Here is an 18460-nt window from a genome sequence, read left to right on the forward strand (position 1 = left end):
TCTCCAAGTTGTTTTCTTTAAAAGAATTTAAAATTTAAATTATAAAAGAAAAATTCGCTCATAACTCAAGTTATAGGCTAGTTCTTCATTTTTCAGTTCGATAATATCTTGCGAGTTCCATATAATTTGAATATTAGCATTGGGCACTTTGCAAGTACATTACAATCTTCTTCCAACCAACGAGACACTCTATTTTCATCTTGAGTTCAATCCTCCTACAGCAAATAGCACTCAAAATTTTATTGTAAATTTCTTACAAGCTGACGTGCAAATTTATGTATCACTTATTATTTGAGTCGTTAAACAATTAAATTTGTCAGTCAAAATTTATTAGTTAATATTTTCACTTCTAAGATAGTGAATTTGTAAGAAAACATTTTCTATTCCAAATAATTTGATTTATTGTTGATAAGATAAAGAATTTTTTTCAAGAGTAATGCACCAACTAATATAGCGTGTTTTAATAATTTTTTTTTTATGTGTGTATTTTTTTAAGTGATTGACATGAGAAACCACTTAAAATACTCTACGTTAATCAATGTAAAATGTATGTAAGAAATAAAATTCTTTTTTTTTTTTTTCAATAATGCAGGTTAATTATATTTGAAATAATGCTACTATTAATTATACTCATTTATCGTACTTCTTTTATATGGGTGGTTTTATTTTTTTAAGTAATTGACTTAAAAAAAAAAAATTTAATACGCGCTACATTAACTAGCTTGAAATAAATGTAATAAAAGTGTTACTCTTAGTTCATTGAAGTCACGTAGTTGCCTATAAAGGCTGAGACAAAAACGACAACCTGATATAATAAAATAAACATGTCTCTGGGGGGCTTCAATAGCAAATATCGGGATAAATAGAGAGATATACATACACTACGTTACATTAAAAAAAAAGAAAAAAAAAGTCAGCATTTCGTGAAATTTCGCTTACATTTGGAGTTCATTTCGCACTTGTTCGAAAGCCCCCGACCCCTGAGAGCGAGAAGGAAGCCCTCTTTCTTTGCTGAACCTCTGGACACGAACCACATGAGCGAAGAGCTCGTAGAGCCCTCGAGCGACGCCGTTTGCTAGACAGAAGAATGGCTCAGAAGCTTCAGCAGCAGCTCAGGGAGGTCGGATCCAAGCTCGAGACCCCTCCCTCCACCAAAGACGCTCTCGTCAAGCTCTTGAAGGTACGCCATTTCCTCTCTGTTTGGTATCTGAGAAAACTAAGGAAAAACGATGCGAAGGAAAGCACAATTTGACTCTCGTGTGAAACAGATGGAATTAGTGAGCTCAAGGGAGCTAAGTATTGTGCTAGGGTTAATTCAACGGGAGTTTATATGGTATTTGAGCTAAACAGTTAAAAAGTTTAAAAATTTAAGGTATATTTTTTTTTCTTTTGTTTTTTAAATTAGATGGAGTGCTTAGTGAATTTAAACTTGTTAACGTCGAAATTAGTCACTCTGATGGAACTTTGGGGAGAGGAATAGGTTGAATTAGGGTTAATTCGCACATTGCTGCTTTGAATCTCTTCTTCGTTTTATGGTGGAAAAATTTGTGTTTGTGTTCTGCCATTCTGGTTGTTGTTTCGTGAAGTTTATTTGGTTTAATTGGGTGGTGAGCTGAAGAAAACGAAAGAAACGGATACTATGAATCTCATGTGTTGTGTTGTTTTGGTTTCCAAGGACTGAATTATTCAACCCAATGTGGTCAGCTGGCTGTAGTTGGGCGACTGAAGGTCTTTTTGTTGTCTTTAGGGTAAACCCATAATAATTCTGGCTTTTGTTTGAGATAGAAAGTCATAGTTTTGATGGGAGTTTGAGTGTATTTGGTTGCACGGACTGAATCAAGATTTCTCATCCATGGAGGGGCTAAAGTATGAATGAGGGGTCAAACTTATTTTTGATACTGGCAAGCCTATTTTTTTAAGCCTAAAAATACACATATATCTTTATAAATCAAAAAATTAAAAAGAAAAATTAAAAATTAGGGGAGCCATGGCCCCCCTTGGGCTCTATATATAAAACAAGGAATCCTTCTAAGGCAAGGCCACTTCGTGTACCTACTTCTGTTGGGTAAACCTCGAACCTATGCAAAGTGCTTCTTTCACATGGATCGGGTAATACTCCTGTTTTGTCGGCGAGCTAGCCCCAAGAAATTGTTTGCGCCCAATAAAATTCGAACCTTAGACCTGATGGGAATGCCACCAAGACGAAAGCCCTTACCACTTGAGCCAACCCCTTGGGGTTATATATATATTTTGTCTGATTGAGGAATTCATTGTTTTGTAATTAAGGAATGAGTAAAAGATATGAAAGAGTGCTTTGATAAAGGAAAATGATACAAGTTTGCATTTCCAAATTGAGGTCATTATATTGAAAGACATGATGCAACAACTAAGAGTAAAGTAGATAGCAATTATGATAGAACATAGATGATGATTTAAAACAGTCAAAATTCACAAGTTTCCTTATGATGGGGTGTATGCAGAAGTACCTCTGTCCTTACCTGTGGATAGTAATCAAACATTCACAAGTTAATTTCTTATTTGTAACTTGAACAGCTGAGTTTTTTGATCAATTAAATCACCCATCTGGAAATTTTGTTTTTGCGATGAGTCGCCTGTCTGAAATTCTGTTGATAGGGCAGATTGAACTAACACCTACCAGTTGCACCTAAACCATATATATCTAGATTGCCCCATTACCTCATGCTTACCCTTTTTCTTTGTTTTGTTTTCTTCTTTTTGCACTTATTTCAGCCTCTTAGAACCAGTCATATATTTTTTTGCACTATTATTTTTCATATATTATTCTTTAGGCCATTTATAAATATGTGACCATGAATGCTTAGTAGTAAAGCATGTTCTAAATATGTATTTTTTCATTGGAAATCCGCAAAACATAATTATTCCACAATATTCAATTGACTCTGTCTTATGCGGACACTTGTGCTATTATATGTGAAAGTTAGGTTTCTTAGCATATTTTATTCAAATTTTCCTGTCAACTTGCAGCAAGCTGCAACATGTCTCTCTGAATTGGATCAATCGCCATCGGCTTCAATCTTGGAGTCAATGCAGCCTTTTCTTAATGCAATTGTCAAGCCAGAGTTGCTGAAGCACCAAGATAGGGATGTCAAGCTTCTTGTTGCGACATGTATTTGTGAGATCACCCGTATCACTGCACCTGAAGCACCTTACAGTGATGATGTTCTAAAGGTGTGTTCTTTTATGCTGGGCAACTGGTTAATGAAGTTGGTCATGCTTTCCATACAAACCCTGTAGTTGAAATTGTACTCCCACCTGATTGGTGTTTGATCTGTCTTGCAGGATATCTTTTGCTTGATTGTAAGCACGTTTAGTGGGTTAAGTGATACCAAGGGTCCATCATTCGGTAGGAGAGTTGTCATTTTGGAGACTCTTTCAAAATATAGGTCATGTGTTGTAATGTTGGATCTTGAATGTGATGATCTGGTGAATGAAATGTTCAGTACTTTTTTAGCTGTTGCCAGGTATGTTTTTCTCCAATTTTGTTAATTTCAAATCAAATTCAATGAACGTGATTGTTTTAATAGTAATACATTACTTATTTCTGAAATTCATATTGTATTAAGATAGTGATTTCTGTTCCTGCTGTTTTGAGGCTGTAAGCTTTTATTCTTCACATCATCTTTCTTATCTAAAATTTTAAGTTATATTCTCAGAACGGTCTACATGTCGGATATTGTCAATGGTTATATAATATAGTTTGCGATTTGTTCTTCATTTGTGGCCAAATAATGAGAGGTATCTATAGAAACTGTATATCTCTGTATCTGTTGGAATGGGAGATGTGAAACTTAGGTAAGTCATGACAAGACCCAGAAAATAGTTAAATATTATTATTCGTGCTTGTTCTGTCCTCCCGCTCTATCTACTAGAAGCAACTCATTGTTTGTTTGGGGATGTATTAATCTAGTATGTTTTGCGTTGACAATTCGTCAGTGGATGTTCACTGGCAGTTAGCTTTTCCCTACTTTCTATTTCTTTGTTTTTTATTTTATTTTTTGTTTTTTGTTTTCTAAACAAAGGAAGGATGTCTTCTGTCGATCTAATGACCGCCATTCTTAAATTTTGTAATGTGCAGTGATGATCATCCAGAAAGTGTTATGTCATCAATGCAAACAATCATGGTTGTTCTCTTAGAAGAGAGTGAGGATGTCAGGGAGGATTTGTTATTTGTTATATTGTCTATATTGGGTCGTAATAAAAGTGTAAGCACCTTTTCTCTATGTTGGTACGCAATTGATTAAAGTAACCCATATTTTGCTGCTATTACTTAAAGTTTCTCTTGTAATACTAATTTATTAGGGAATTGATTTTATAGAACTTGAATTCCAGGATATTACTATGGCTGCAAGGAGGCTTGCAATGAATGTTATAGAGCACTGTGCAGGAAAACTTGAAGCTGGCATAAAGCAGTTCCTTATATCATCAATGTCAGGGGATAACAGGTCGGTGAATAGTCAAATTGACTACCATGAAGTTATTTATGATATATATCGCTGTGCTCCTCAGATCCTGTTAGGAGTAGTCCCATACCTCACAGGCGAACTACTGGTAATTACTGATTCAGAGGCTTATGTTTCTGTGCTTCCTCTATTTAATGATATTTAATTATGACAAAAGGCTTCTCAGTTACAAGTTTCAACATATGCAGACTGATCAGCTAGATACTCGTTTAAAAGCTGTGAGGTTAGTTGGAGATCTATTTGCTTTGCCAGGATCTGCTATTTCTGAAGCCTTTCAGCCAATCTTTTCAGAGTTTTTGAAGAGGTTGACTGACAGACTTGTTGAGGTTCGAATGTGTGTTCTTGAACATGTCAAAAGCTGTCTTCTGTCAAATCCGTTAAGAGCCGAAACTCCTCAAATCATTTGTAAGTGAATGACATTGATTTAAAAGTATACATTTGCGCAATATGTACTTATTTATCAGAAAAAAATGTGACACTAACTTTGATCTTGGTCAACATTTTAGCTGCACTTTGTGACCGGTTGTTGGACTTTGATGAAAATGTTCGAAAACAAGTTGTTGCTGTAATCTGTGATGTGGCATGTCATACTCTAAATGCTATTCCACTTGAAACTGTAAAACTTGTAGCTGAGCGCCTTCGGGACAAATCTGTAAATATGCTTTTCCTTCCATCTGTTTTTGCTTTTTTTTTTTTTTTGTAACCATCCAGTGATTGTTGTTCTTTGTATTCTAATGGTTTCTTTTGCTCTTGATTCCAGCTGCTTGTTAAAAAATATACCATGGAGAGGTTGGCTGAGATATACAGGGTTTATTGTGTGAAATGCTCTGATGGATTGATCAATCCTGATGATTTTGATTGGATTCCTGGGAAGATTTTGAGATGTTTCTATGACAAAGATTTCAGGTAAATATTTTAAATTTGCATGCATCACAAGATTTTTTTTTTGCCATCTGCTTTTCCATTGTATTTGATGTCAAGCAAGCTGAAAGCCATTTGGTATTCCATTTTTGCACATGATTTGAATAAAGCATTGAGCGGCATCCTCAATCCATTTTATATTATTCAAAGATAATGGGTTGTATAATTAATCTGTTGTAAAACTTTATTAATTGTTTATGTGTTGAGCTGTTCAACAATAACTGGAATTTACAATGGCTTACATGTTTTCATTTTTTCTATTTAAAAGACTGCAGGTTTAAAAGTCTTGCAGAGACCTGCAGGTTTAAACATCACTCTTTTTCCATGGGATGTTTTCAGTAGTGAAGTGAAAAGGGGAAAGAGGAAAATTATTTTCTTTGGTTTATATTGGGACGCAGGTCACTTGATGTGTTTTTTCCTGTGAACTAATTAAAGGTGGAAAAAGACACCTTGATACATCTATACTGGCATACTGAACTGCAGGAATAGCTCACTTTTGATGATTTGATTCTAAGATGATTCCCAAAAGTTTTTGCTCTATGACATGCACACACAAAATTTTGTTTCTTTTGCCAAGTGTTCATGTTCATAATTACTTCAATTGTGCAGATCAGATACAATTGAATCTGTTTTGTGTGGGTCCCTGTTCCCAATTGAGTCCTCGGTTAAAGATAAAGTTAAACATTGGGTAAGAATTTTCTCGGGATTTGATAAAGTTGAGGTGAAGGCCCTTGAGAAGATACTGGAGCAGAAGCAGAGGTATGTTATAGAAATGTGTTGTTTTATCATGAAGTAGTTCCATTTATTTGACTTTTGATGGACCTCTCAATCTTTCATTTTGGTAGTTGATGGATTGTGGACTGATTTTGGGGGGATTTCCTCTTGGGTTGCAGGTTACAACAAGAGATGCAGAGATATCTGTCCCTTAGGCAAATGAGTCAGGTTTGCAAATGTTAAAATTTAGAAAATATTGCACTGTCATGAGCAGTATCAAGATCAAAGACATTGATGTTGTTCAAATACAGGATGGTGATGCTCCTGAGATCCAAAAAAAGGTTCTTTTCTGCTTCCGAATTATGTCTCGCTCATTTGCTGATCCTGCAAAGGCTGAAGAGAATTATCAGATTCTTGATCAATTGAAAGATGCTAATATCTGGAAGATTTTGACAAACCTTGTTGATCCAAACACTGCCTTCCATCAAGCTTGTACTTTTCGGGTAGGGACTAAGTTACTGCTTAGTACTACAAATTTTAGAGCTGGTTTTGTTCAGGTCACAGGGTTGGGAGGAATGGGTGGCATCACATTGGAGGGCCCTTTATTTAACTCCTTTGTTTGGTTTTGATTGGACTTGATATATCACCTAAAATATGAAAATGAAAAACCCATTATGAGTTGAGATTCACAACTGTTATATTGGATGCTACTTGCAAATTCTGCCATACCTTGTGTAGTAAAAAGAAATTTTGACGAACTATGTGCTTTCTCTACCATGATCACCTGCATTAGCTTGTCATAATCTTAGTTCCCTTTCACCATCACTACCACTACCACTGCGACCATATTACTTCCCATACAGGCATTGTGCTATACTACTACTGATTGCTATAGCTGCTTCTCCTTGATTTATCTTCATTAATAACAGTGGGAAACTCCTTTTTTTTTTTTTTGCTTCGAATGGTTTCATATGATATTTTCCTTTACTTGCAGGATGATTTGCTTAGGATACTTGGTGAGAAACATCGACTTTATGATTTTCTGAGCAATCTCTCTGTCAAGTGTTCTTATTTACTTTTCAACAAGGAGCATGTGAAAGAAATACTTCTGGAGGCTGTCACACATAAATCTTCTGGAAATACTCAATACACTCAATCTTGCATGGATATACTAGTGGTAGATATGTCATTCCTACATCTCATTTCCTATGCAGACAAGTTTTTCAAGATTCACTTAATTTTAGGTCTTTTGTGAACAATGTCAGCTTCTTGCTCGCTTCAGTCCAATGCTCCTTGGTGGGGTTGAAGGTGAATTAGTAAATTTTCTTAAAGATGATGATGAAATAATAAAAGAAGGTGTTTTGCACGTTCTAGCAAAGGCTGGTGGTACCATCCGAGAACAACTGGCAGTTTCATCGAGGTGCAACTCTTGAAATTTTTGACTTGTTATACCAAGCTCCTCATGTATTATGTTTGTTATATCCAATTGTTTACCTGCAGTTCCATAGACCTCGTATTGGAGAGGCTATGTTTAGAAGGCAGTCGAAGACAGGCCAAGTATGCTGTACATGCCCTGGCAGCCATAACAAAGGATGACGGACTCAAGTCACTTTCTGTTTTATACAAGGTTAGTTTTATATTTGACTGATGAAACACTGATGCGATTATTTTTCAGTAAGGATTTTGACAGCCTTTCATTCATCACTGGTAGATCTTCTCAACTCATAGCGATCTGCCTCGACTCATAGCAATATCAATGTTCAGTTCTGGTATTTGCAAAAGCTGATGTTTCCTTCTCAATTTGCAGAGGCTCGTGGATATGTTGGAGGAGAAGACACATTTACCTGCTGTTCTACAATCTCTAGGGTGTATAGCAGAGACCGCAATGCCAGTTTTTGAAACTAGAGAGAGTGAAATTGAAAATTTCATAATAAACAAGATTCTGAAGTGCAGTAATGTATGGCTTTCAAGATCCACTGGACTTCTGCAATTATATATGACCTTATCATATAAGTTTTCATTGATATGTGCTTCTCTGAGTTTTTTGATGTATGTGCATGGTTTACTGTTTCAGAAAGCAGAAGATGATACAAGGGCATCTTGGGATGACAGAAGTGAACTTTGTTTGTTGAAGGTTGGTAATTTTGGGGAGATTTGTACTTTAGTTTTGTTAGAAGAGTTATTAGAGTTCGAGGGATATTTTGGTCATTGTGATATTTTCCTAAACTTATATAATAAGATGTGTGTGGTAGGCTATGAAACAAGTTCTTTTATTTGTTTCAAGATAATAACAGTAGCATTGGTAAACATGCCTTGCTTGGTAGTATGTCCAGGATTTTAATTTTCTGACATTTTCAGCAAACACCTTCATGATTGGTTAACTGTTTTTTTTTTTTTTTTTTTTGGCGCTGCAGATATTTGGCCTCAAGACATTGGTTAAGAGCTATTTGCCTGTTAAAGATGCCCATGTTCGTCCTGCCATTGATGGCCTTCTTGATATCCTTAGAAATGTACTTTCTTTTGGAGAGATATCAAAAGATATAGAATCGAGGTAATGTCAGCCACTGGGAGCATTTTCTAATAACACTATAATGAAATTATGAAATGCTTAGTTGATTTTTCTGGTTTGATGTTTCAGTTAAAAGCTTAGCTTGTTTTTTGAACCTTGAAATTTTATGTTCAAGTTTTTGTCATCATACAGTTTTGTTGATAAGGTCCATTTGAAGCTTGCTTCTGCCAAGGCAGTTCTTCGCCTGTCGAAGTACTGGGATGATAAGATGCCTGTTGATATTTTCCACTTAACCTTGAGAATATCAGAGGTGGACTCCTTTCCTTGAAAGCTTCTCCTAGTATATATGATTTTGAAATCTTTCTTTTTTCCTCTTTAAATGGATAAATTTTTTTTGCCATCTTCATGCTAATACAAGTTGGTCAGTTTTCATAAGATCTGAAAGTGATGGTTTTCTTTTGCCTGCTGCTGATCTTGTAGATTAGTTTCCCTCAAGCTAAAAAACTATTCCTTGGGAAAGTCCATCAGTATATAAAGGATCGGCATTTGGATGGAAAATATGCTTGTGCATTCTTATTTAACATCATTGGATCTGAGCAATCAGAGTTTGAAGAGGTATGTGAGCTAAAATTGGTTCATTTATAGTAGATTCCATGTTCTTGTCAAGTGCTAATTATTCATGCAATAATATAATTTGTTTGCTATGAAGGAGAAGCAAAACCTTGCTGACATTATTCAAATGTATCACCAAGCAAAGGCTCGTCAGCTCTCTACGCAATCTGATGGAAATTCCTTGACAGCTTATCCTGAATACATTCTCCCATACTTGGTGCATGCTCTTGCTCATCATTCATGTCCCAATATTGATGAATGTAAGGATGTCAAAGCATTTGAACTAATATACAGGTATATCTATTTTTTTTCTTCAAAAAAAATTTATCTCCGATACTCAGTGTGTAGGTCTTGACGCCATAATCTCATCCTCCACCCTGTTCTTATTGGGTGGGGTGGGGTGGGGAGGTGCGATTTGAGATAAAACTCACTGGCTATTTCACTTTTTATTTTGTTCTAGATGTATTTATAGATACTGTTTCATATGAGTTCTCTATTTCATGGGAATTATAATTTTATAGAGAAGAATAATGAAGAAAACTAAGCCCAAGGCATCATATATAAACAATGTCATCATAACGTGTCTGTTAATTTATATGCTATGGAATTAGATGGTTCTCCTTGGTAGGGTTGTTCTTTAAGAGTCACCTTTGTAAATATTTCTTTCACAGTCAGCATCATAACGTGTCTGTTAATTTTAATGATATTTCGTCTACTTACAAAAAAATGTGCATTTTCTGCATGCTCAAAAATAATAAAATTTTTAGTAGTCTCTTGCCAATTTGCTATTCAGTAATTTCCTTGAGCAAAACTTTTTTATGTTATTGCCTTATGTATGTACACGTTCGTGTCACTGATGCATCCTTTTTCATTATTGTATATGTTTGTGACATGGATTTGATACACTACTGATTGTTTCAATGCGAATCAGGGTGAACCATTCTGGTATATATCCTGAATTCTTACTAACCTTTACACTATTCACCTTTTTCAGGAAATTGTACTTAATTATTTCTATGCTGGTGCATAGAGATGAAGATGCCAAATCAGAAGCTAGTACCAACAAGGAGAAGGATAGGGAAAGTATTTCCATTATCAGCTCTATCTTTCAAAGTATCAAGTGCTCTGAGGATATAGTTGATGCAGCAAAGTCAAAGGTTGGAGATATAATATACCTTAGCTCATTTTCTTTGCTGCGATTCAGTTATTGCTGAGCATAATTCATCGAAACAAAAAGAAAAGGAAAGAATTTGCAGAATAGTGCAAAGAAATGCAGAACTGCTAGCTTACCTTTATTATCATTTGAAATTTTCAGAATTCACATGCTATCTGTGACCTTGGGTTGTCAATCACTAAGCGCCTAGGCCCAAAGGAGGATGACTTACAAGGGTTGACTGCATCGGTGCCTCTGCCCGCTGTGCTGTACAGATTGTTTGAAAAGAAAGAAGGGGATGACTCTGTGGTAAGTTCTGCAAAGAATTCAGTTGTCTTTTTTTATGTAATATGTACTGGATTGAACACCACCTCAAGAAGAAAAACTTGCTGATTCTTCAACATCTATTTACTTGCTGAATGCATTTTATTGTGATACTTCTTACTTGCTTGATATCACCTCGTTACTTCTTATGTCTAATTTTTGTAATCATAAATTACTTGGAAATGAGGTTTTGATGTGGCAATTTTGGCTTACAACTACTGCACTACTTGAATAGTTTCCGTGCTATCTTCATTATGGGATTTTGCAGTGTATGTGTGAAGCTCTTTCACTGCAATTAGGCAGTGTTTCTGTGTGTGTGTGTGTGTTCTCTCTCCCCCCCACAGTGTGGCCGGTTGTGGCATATCATAGTTGAATTCAGGTATAGTTGTAGCCTTGGTTAGTTTCTGGACATATAGTTGGATTTGCGGGAAATGGGCAATTGTGTCCTTATTTCAGTTCTAATTACTCACCAAAATGATTGGATGATTTGAGGGAAAAGCATTACCACCGAGTGTATGTGGCATGACTTGGACTGATGATTCAACTGTGTTTTTCATTTTTATATAATATCCATTAATGTCATTTCCTGTATTGAACAGGCCAGTGATGGGCAAACATGGTTGGCTGATGAGAACATCTTGACTCACTTTGACTCACTTAAGTTAGAAACTGATGAAGAGGTCTGTTTTGCCAATCTATATCACTTTGGTAATGTTCGGTGATATTTTGTGCATCTTGCATCTTTTACTAAAATAGTGATTCTTTTATCACATCAGGTTTTTACTGAAGTTGCTCAGGATGAAGAACTGAAACATGGTGAAATAGATGGAAATGAAATACCTCTAGGGAAAATGATGAAATCCTTAAAATCTCAGGGGACAAAGGCTAAAAGGGTGAAAAACAACAAGTCTTTACCAGCTGAAGCAAAAAATGCTGAAAATGATGTTGACATCCTGAAAATGGTAAGGGAAATAAATTTTGAGAACTTGGGGATGTCCAGTAAGTTTGAATCGAGCAATGGTCATGAACATTTTCCTAGTAAGAAATCAAAAAAGGACCGAGAGCATGAAAAAGGTAAAAAAAGAAAAGCTAGTGATGCAACATCCATTCCAGTACCAAAACGCCCGAGGTCATCATCAACTCACAGTGCTTTCAGATCACCAGCAAGTACTTCAAACGCTACTTTAAGAGCTTCAGGGGGTGACTCCCATAAAGCAAGAATTTCATCATTTCAATCTGTTGAAACGGATCCAGACATTAGCTCTGATACGAAAGACAAAATATCTATGCAGAAGAAAATGGTTGAAGGATCGGAGTCAGACTTGTTGCTATCTAGCATTCGAAAGAAGACAAGCTTCTCATCAAAGCATAAGGGCAAATACTCTGACCAAGGTCATAATGATGAGGTAAATGAAGTGGGGGAAGACAGTGACCATGACATGGAGGTAAGCTCTGGAGCTGGTTAAGTTGCTTTAAGAATACTTTCACCTAATGTTCTCCTGGTGGTCTAATGATATGGAGGTAAATGATATCAACTTCTTTCTTCCCTTTTGCAGAAGCCTAATGTGCTGACTGAGATTGATAAGATCAACACAAGTAGTAATGCCAAGTCTCCCATGGGGTCTAGCAGGAAGCGAAAAAGGAGAAGTATTGCAGGATTGGCAAAGGTCAAATTTTCCACATCCTTTATGCTCGACTATATTAGTGGTTTTCTTATTAAATCACATCCATATGTTATATTAGTGGTTTTCTTATTTGGACAGCTTCGTTTTTAGCTCCCTTTGTGCTTAGCTTTCATGATTTCCTTGTTCTTTTTTCCCCTTCTAGCTATATGTTTCTCTTATATACTTCCTGTGTATCCAGGTTGCGCTTTTCGCTTTTAATGATATTTTAATTATTCATTAAAAAATAGTCTAATCTTGTTTTGTACTCCACAAAGTAGTTGTAACACGCCGGTTCTATATTGGGAAGATGGGTAGCTCACATAGCGTGAGTGATTTAAAGACATCCATGAGTGCTAAGTCTCACAATGCTTACGATGTGAAATTGAGCTTTATGAGTGATTTTAGGGAAGTTCCAAATTGACTAACTCTTTTGGGGTGATAGTGTATATGTGGCTAACACTTTCTCTGGGTTGTTACGAATGGTATCAGAGCCACTTAGTAACACTATGTGGTACTTGAGTAATGCATAACCTGGTCTTAAGGACGTCAAGGGTTTAAAGGAGCTGGCGCTTTCTCTGGGTGGTTACGATTGGTATTAGAGCCACTTAGTAATGCTATGTGGTACTTGAGCAATGTATAACTTGGCCTTGAGGACGTCAAGGGTTTAAAAGAGGAAGATTGTAACACTCCGGTTTCATATTGGGAAGATGAGTAGCCTACGTAGAGTGAGAGTGGTTTATAAAGAGACTCATGGGTGCTAAGTTCCATATTGCTTACTAAGTGAAACTGAACTTTATAAATGATTATAGAGAAGTCATTTTGAGGTGATAGCGTAGATGTTGCTAGCACTTTCTTTGGGTTGTTACAGTAGTGATGCCATCCGAGAACCATGTAGTTTGTAGTTATTATGAGGTCATTCTAATTTATGAGTATATTTCTATTGGTTGCCTGTAATGTACTTTTTCACTATTCATTAGGTTTTTTTTTTTTTTTTTTTTTTCTTCTTTAATTTTGTACTACTTCCCATCGCTGAAAAGGTGTAATTGCCAAGCATTCTTGATAAAAGTGATTGTGATTGTCTAGAAGAAATGAAACAAAAGATATGTCTGAGCTAGGAGTCTCCTACCATTAGAATTTTAAACTGTGACGTGGTATACCAAACTATAATGGAAAATTTCATTACTGGAATTACGATATTGTATTAAGAAATTTCATGTTTTTCTCTCTCTCTTTGTCCCACTCACCATGCTTTTATTGAAGATGGAAACCGGATAAGAGTTTTTCTTCTCTCTCTCTCTTTCTTTCTTTCTTTTCTACTGCTTTTTATTCAGCTGAGCTGCATAAACATGTTTCAAAAGCCATGGTCCTGCTATCATGTATCTGCAGTTTTGATTTATGTTTTTGTTTCATTCCCAGTAGTAATATTTCATATATATTTATGTGTATATAGCATTCCTTCTGTTCTTTTTTTGCTTTTTTTTTGGGGGGGGGATTGGTGAGTTACACACACATGACACACCCAGTGGGTCTTGAATCCATGGCCTCTACCCTATTCTCTCAAGGGGAGGAGGTTCCATTGGAACAAGAGCTCATTGGCCCTTCTGTTCTTTTCTTGTATTGAGGTTTAACTGCTTAGTCAATTTGAACTAATGAACAGCTGCCCTTGCAACTTTAATTATTTGATCTGATGTAATCTTTCCTCCACAGTGTACATCAAAGGCTGGTGGACGAGATATCGAAGACTTGATTGGTTGCAGAATAAAAGTTTGGTGGCCTATGGATAAGCGGTGAGTCCTTTTGTCATCTATATAAGGCAGAGCAAGAAATTCAAATAAAGCTTGAGGCTGTACCGTTTTTTGTCACACAAACACGCGGTCACTGATACTTGCCATCAGATTGAGACTTATTCAAACCTTTTAATTTTTAGCTCATATATATCTCCTGTGTCATTGTACATCAAGGGCCAAACCTTTTTGTTGAATACTGTTTCACTTTTCTCCTCCATGGGCTTTTTTGTCAAGGGCCAAACTTCTCTCCTTTCTAATTCTAGCTCAAATATAGATCCTGATGTCTCGTTGTCTAAATTCACAGATTTTATCAAGGCACGGTTAAGTCTTATGATCCTCTGAAAAGGAAGCATGTGGTAAGCTGCACCTTGTCCTCTCCCTCTGAGTTCAATTCTTGGATTAGTTGATGCAAACCTTTTTACAGAAAGAAAACCTTTTAATTATTTCACAAGATTCCTATCACATAAGTTTCACACATTAATATCACATGGAAGGTATTATACGAAGATGGGGATGTGGAAGTTCTTCGCTTAGAAAAGGAGCGCTGGGAGCTCGTTGACAATGGTCGGAAGTCTTCAAAGGTTTTAAGATCTTCATTAGCATTCTTTCCTCTAGCTGAAGAAATTCCATTATCTGTTTCCAGCAAAGCAATGAGTTGTGACTTATTTCTGACCCTTTTTCTTTTTCCATAAACAGAAGTTAAATTCATCAAATGGTCCCCCTTCAAAAGAAGTGTAAGTGTTGTCTTCCTGATGTAGCATGTAGAACATCCTCCTTTTCCAATGGTCAAATTGAATTTTGAAAGGAGAACTTGTAACTGTTAGGTTTCAGTGCAATACTCTGGTTCATCTCTACCATCATTATTACATGGTTCTGGCTTTGGTATGCCATCTTCCTTTCTTCATTTCTTTCATTGTTTTACAGGTCACCTGGGAAGAAAAATAAAAATTCAAGCGGTTCGCTTTGGAATAAGGAATCAACTAAGATGTGAGTGAAGCTTGCATTTTGAATGCATTTTTGTAAGTTTAGTTACTTCTTTGGTATTTAAATTGTGTGATCTTTGTTGCCTAGTGTTAAAGGGAAAAGAACTCCGAAAAGAAATTTGAAGCAGGGACGAAAGGGTGTATCAAAAAGTGACATAAGTGAAGCTGAAGACAAAGGGAATTCTGACATACCAAGTCCTGAACCCACCTCAGCATCGAAAGCTGATGAATTGAACTCAGGTGAAGTGTCTTATCAGTTTCTAATATTCAATTATGTATGTGCCAGTAGACTTTGGAGTTTGGACCAGATGACATATCCTCCCCCCCCACCCCACCATAAAGAAGGATGGGTGGGGAGGGTGAGGTTATGGGTGAGGTCATGTTTGGGTGTATGAGTTGTGTACTTATCAGAAAGAATCTCCAATTATATTTGTTTAGCAGGGCAATTGCTAGAAAGTTGAAAGGCTTTTTTTTGGGGTTGGCATTTAACTGAACATTATCCCTATTTGATACATGTACCTAGAGAAATATATGTAGTGAACTCATTTTGATCTTTCATTAGATATGGAATGCTGGCACCAGAAATGGAAGAGTAAGATGTTGACATCTTATGAAACAAAAACAAGTACAAGTTCATTATTTATTCAATGACATACTCAGCCTGATTTTCTTTATATAGAATATGGACATTTTTTACATGTCCTAGGATGATTAGAAGAAAACCATCACAGGTGCCAGGTACTGATTTGTCTGGTGTAGTATGGTGCCTGTGCTTCAAAATCGTGAAATAATTTTGAGCTCCAAGATGTGGCATGCTTAGTTTAGCTTCAAATTCAACCCACTTTACCTAATGATGCACATAAATTCTCCAGAAAAATGCTTTTCTATTTGTCATGTAGAATGATTTATGTAATCTATTTTATTTTTCAAAATCAAGTAATGATGAGGTGCCTTGAAATAAAAGCATCTGTGAGAGAGAGGGCCACATCACTTTGGATTTTTCTTTATTCAAGTTCTTTGTTTTGATCCTGATTTATAAAACTTGTGCAGTTTCATGGTATTTTAAATTCATGCGTTTTTTTTTCCAGGTGATTCAGAAGGGGAACAAGCTGAAAGACTAGATGAGAACCTAACAGATAAGGAGGAATCTGAGAAGGAAGTTAAGTTGGTTACAAAAATAAATCGGTTGGAAGACACGGAGAAGAGCCTGCATCATACAGATGAATCTGATGGAGAAGAAAACCCTGATCTTGAAGGGAGAAGTGCTGGACAGATCACGGAGAAGAGCCTGCATCATACAGATGAATCTGATGGAGAAGAAAATCCTGATCTTGAAGGGAAAAGTGCTGGAGAGATCACGGAGAAGAGCCTGCATCATACAGATGAATCTGATGGAGAAGAAAATCCTGATTTTGAAGAGAGAAGTGCTGAAGATATCGAGTGTGTCCCACAAGATAGTCAAATTGGTGATGAAGAGAAATCTGGTTCAGAAGATAAAGAAGAAGCAGATGAATCAAGCAGTGCCGTAAAAGAGGGAGCTAATGAAGATGACAAATCAGATTCAGAAGGGAGTCAATCCAGTAGAAGTGTTTCCAGAAAAAACTCGAAACCTCGAAGAGAGTCTTCAAGTCCTTCTGATGTTCGTGATGCTGAAATTTCTGATGATGAGCCTCTTGTATTTACCTCCACCCTTGGCTTTTAGTATATAAAGTTTATTGAACTATTTTAGTGTGCTTTATAAAACTTTGGCTCTTATCAAATGCAGATGAAGTGGAAGCATCGAGCAGCGAAAACAAGCTCAAAACGGGTAGGGTAAGCAGTTTGGCCATAGTAGCAGTGACTTCCAAGACTTCACTCTAAGTTGTGGTGCCTGTGGCAGGCTCCATTGTCTTCTGTCCAGTTATAGGCACCAAGGGTGAAAGAAGATGGATCCCATTCAATTATGTAAACAGACTAATAAACGTACAGAATAGTTTCCTAGCAGCCATGTGTAGAATGTACAATAGCAGCAGTACACATTCCCACGTTTAGGTAACCAGTGTTAGTGCATGTTAGAAAGTGGGGGTGATAACAACAAATGACTGTGCTAGTGGTAGATGGTAGGGTTTGGCATGTAATTTGAGGTGTGGTGCATCTTTTTGATTGATCTGATTGGTAAAGATGGGCCACATGTACAGTTATACGTGGGAATAGATGTATGTTAGTTATATTAATGTTTGATTGCTAACAGCCATGAAAGTCATAATCTTGCTGCTACTCTTGTCTACACCCTTTATGCTATGAACATAGATTTCCTCCAATCCAATATATTAAACTGACATGGGTCTAAAATGCATGCAAGCGTCATATGCAATTCTAAGCATTTTGGACACTTTGGTTTAATAAATTGGGTTAGAAAAAATTTTCTTTTTGACTCAGTTTGTTTGACTCAGTTTGTAGGAAAGTTTTGTCTTTTGTTAATTGTATTCTTCTTCAACATGAAATGAAGATAAATTTAAATGGATTAGACCCTGAACCAGTGGTTCCACCAAAAATGCACTGCAAATAGAATGTGTTGAATTGGCGAGGGTCAGACAGGGAAGGGAACTGACCGTGTCTGAGAATCAATTGCCTGCCCAAAGACTGCATCAACATCTGTCTAATGTTAGACCGGTTCTGATTGGATAATTTTTTTGCTTGACTTTAAGTCTTAGAGCTGTATTTGACTCTTTCTACAGCGGCTGCTTTGCCTGAGACTTGACTCATACAAGTGTTTGATCCCATTGTAAAGTCTCATCTGTTTTGAATTGAAATCCTACCGCATAATAGTTAATACCATCAAATTAAAGGATTAAAAATCCAAGCATAAAGTACCCGACAAAATCACCCTCCTATCCCATATTATATGCATATATATATTTTTTTTCAAGCCATTAATTTTTTTTTTTTTTTTGACATGTCTACCCAAGGGAAGATGGAGGGAGATTCGAACTAGTGACCTCTATTTCGTTAGGCGTGGTCCACAGCCAATTGAGCTACCCCTTGAGGATTTCATGCCATTAATTAGATCACACTGATGGCTAACTATATGATTTAAACCGTCTGTCAGCATTAGTGAGAATCTCATGCAATACTTATTTGAGCAGCTGTTTGAGTAAACTTGACATGAAATTAGTAGATTAATGTTGAGGGGTCGTGATTGACAATAGTAAATCCAATATAAGCTCAATACAAAATTAATAAATTAATTGAGTATGTTGAATTAAATAAATTCAATTACAATTAACCTATATAGTTGTTTTTTGGTAGAAA

The 18460-nt window shown here is 36.3% G+C and overlaps 1 protein-coding gene across 1 annotated transcript; it reads left to right on the forward strand.

The window, feature by feature from the left end:
* The first annotated feature begins 924 nt into the window (after positions 1-924).
* On the forward strand, positions 925-17425 carry LOC132168481 (binding protein). The gene is made up of 33 exons (XM_059579471.2): positions 925-1180; positions 3007-3210; positions 3322-3503; positions 4118-4244; positions 4372-4590; positions 4691-4907; positions 5009-5154; positions 5263-5408; positions 6033-6182; positions 6317-6365; positions 6449-6640; positions 7132-7314; positions 7403-7557; positions 7638-7764; positions 7945-8094; positions 8212-8271; positions 8552-8688; positions 8839-8956; positions 9127-9261; positions 9356-9552; positions 10253-10415; positions 10574-10720; positions 11335-11415; positions 11512-12180; positions 12292-12402; positions 14107-14186; positions 14491-14542; positions 14681-14767; positions 14883-14920; positions 15111-15173; positions 15258-15409; positions 16258-16844; positions 16935-17425. Exons 1-33 carry the CDS (start codon positions 1088-1090, stop codon positions 16983-16985), a joined length of 5268 nt encoding a protein of 1755 aa, XP_059435454.2. The 5' UTR covers positions 925-1087; the 3' UTR covers positions 16986-17425.
* Positions 17426-18460: the final 1035 nt, after the last annotated feature.

The sequence above is a fragment of the Corylus avellana genome, chromosome 1, assembly GCF_965113065.1.
Source record: "Corylus avellana chromosome 1, dhCorAvel1.hap1.2, whole genome shotgun sequence".
Classification (NCBI taxonomy): domain Eukaryota; kingdom Viridiplantae; phylum Streptophyta; class Magnoliopsida; order Fagales; family Betulaceae; genus Corylus; species Corylus avellana.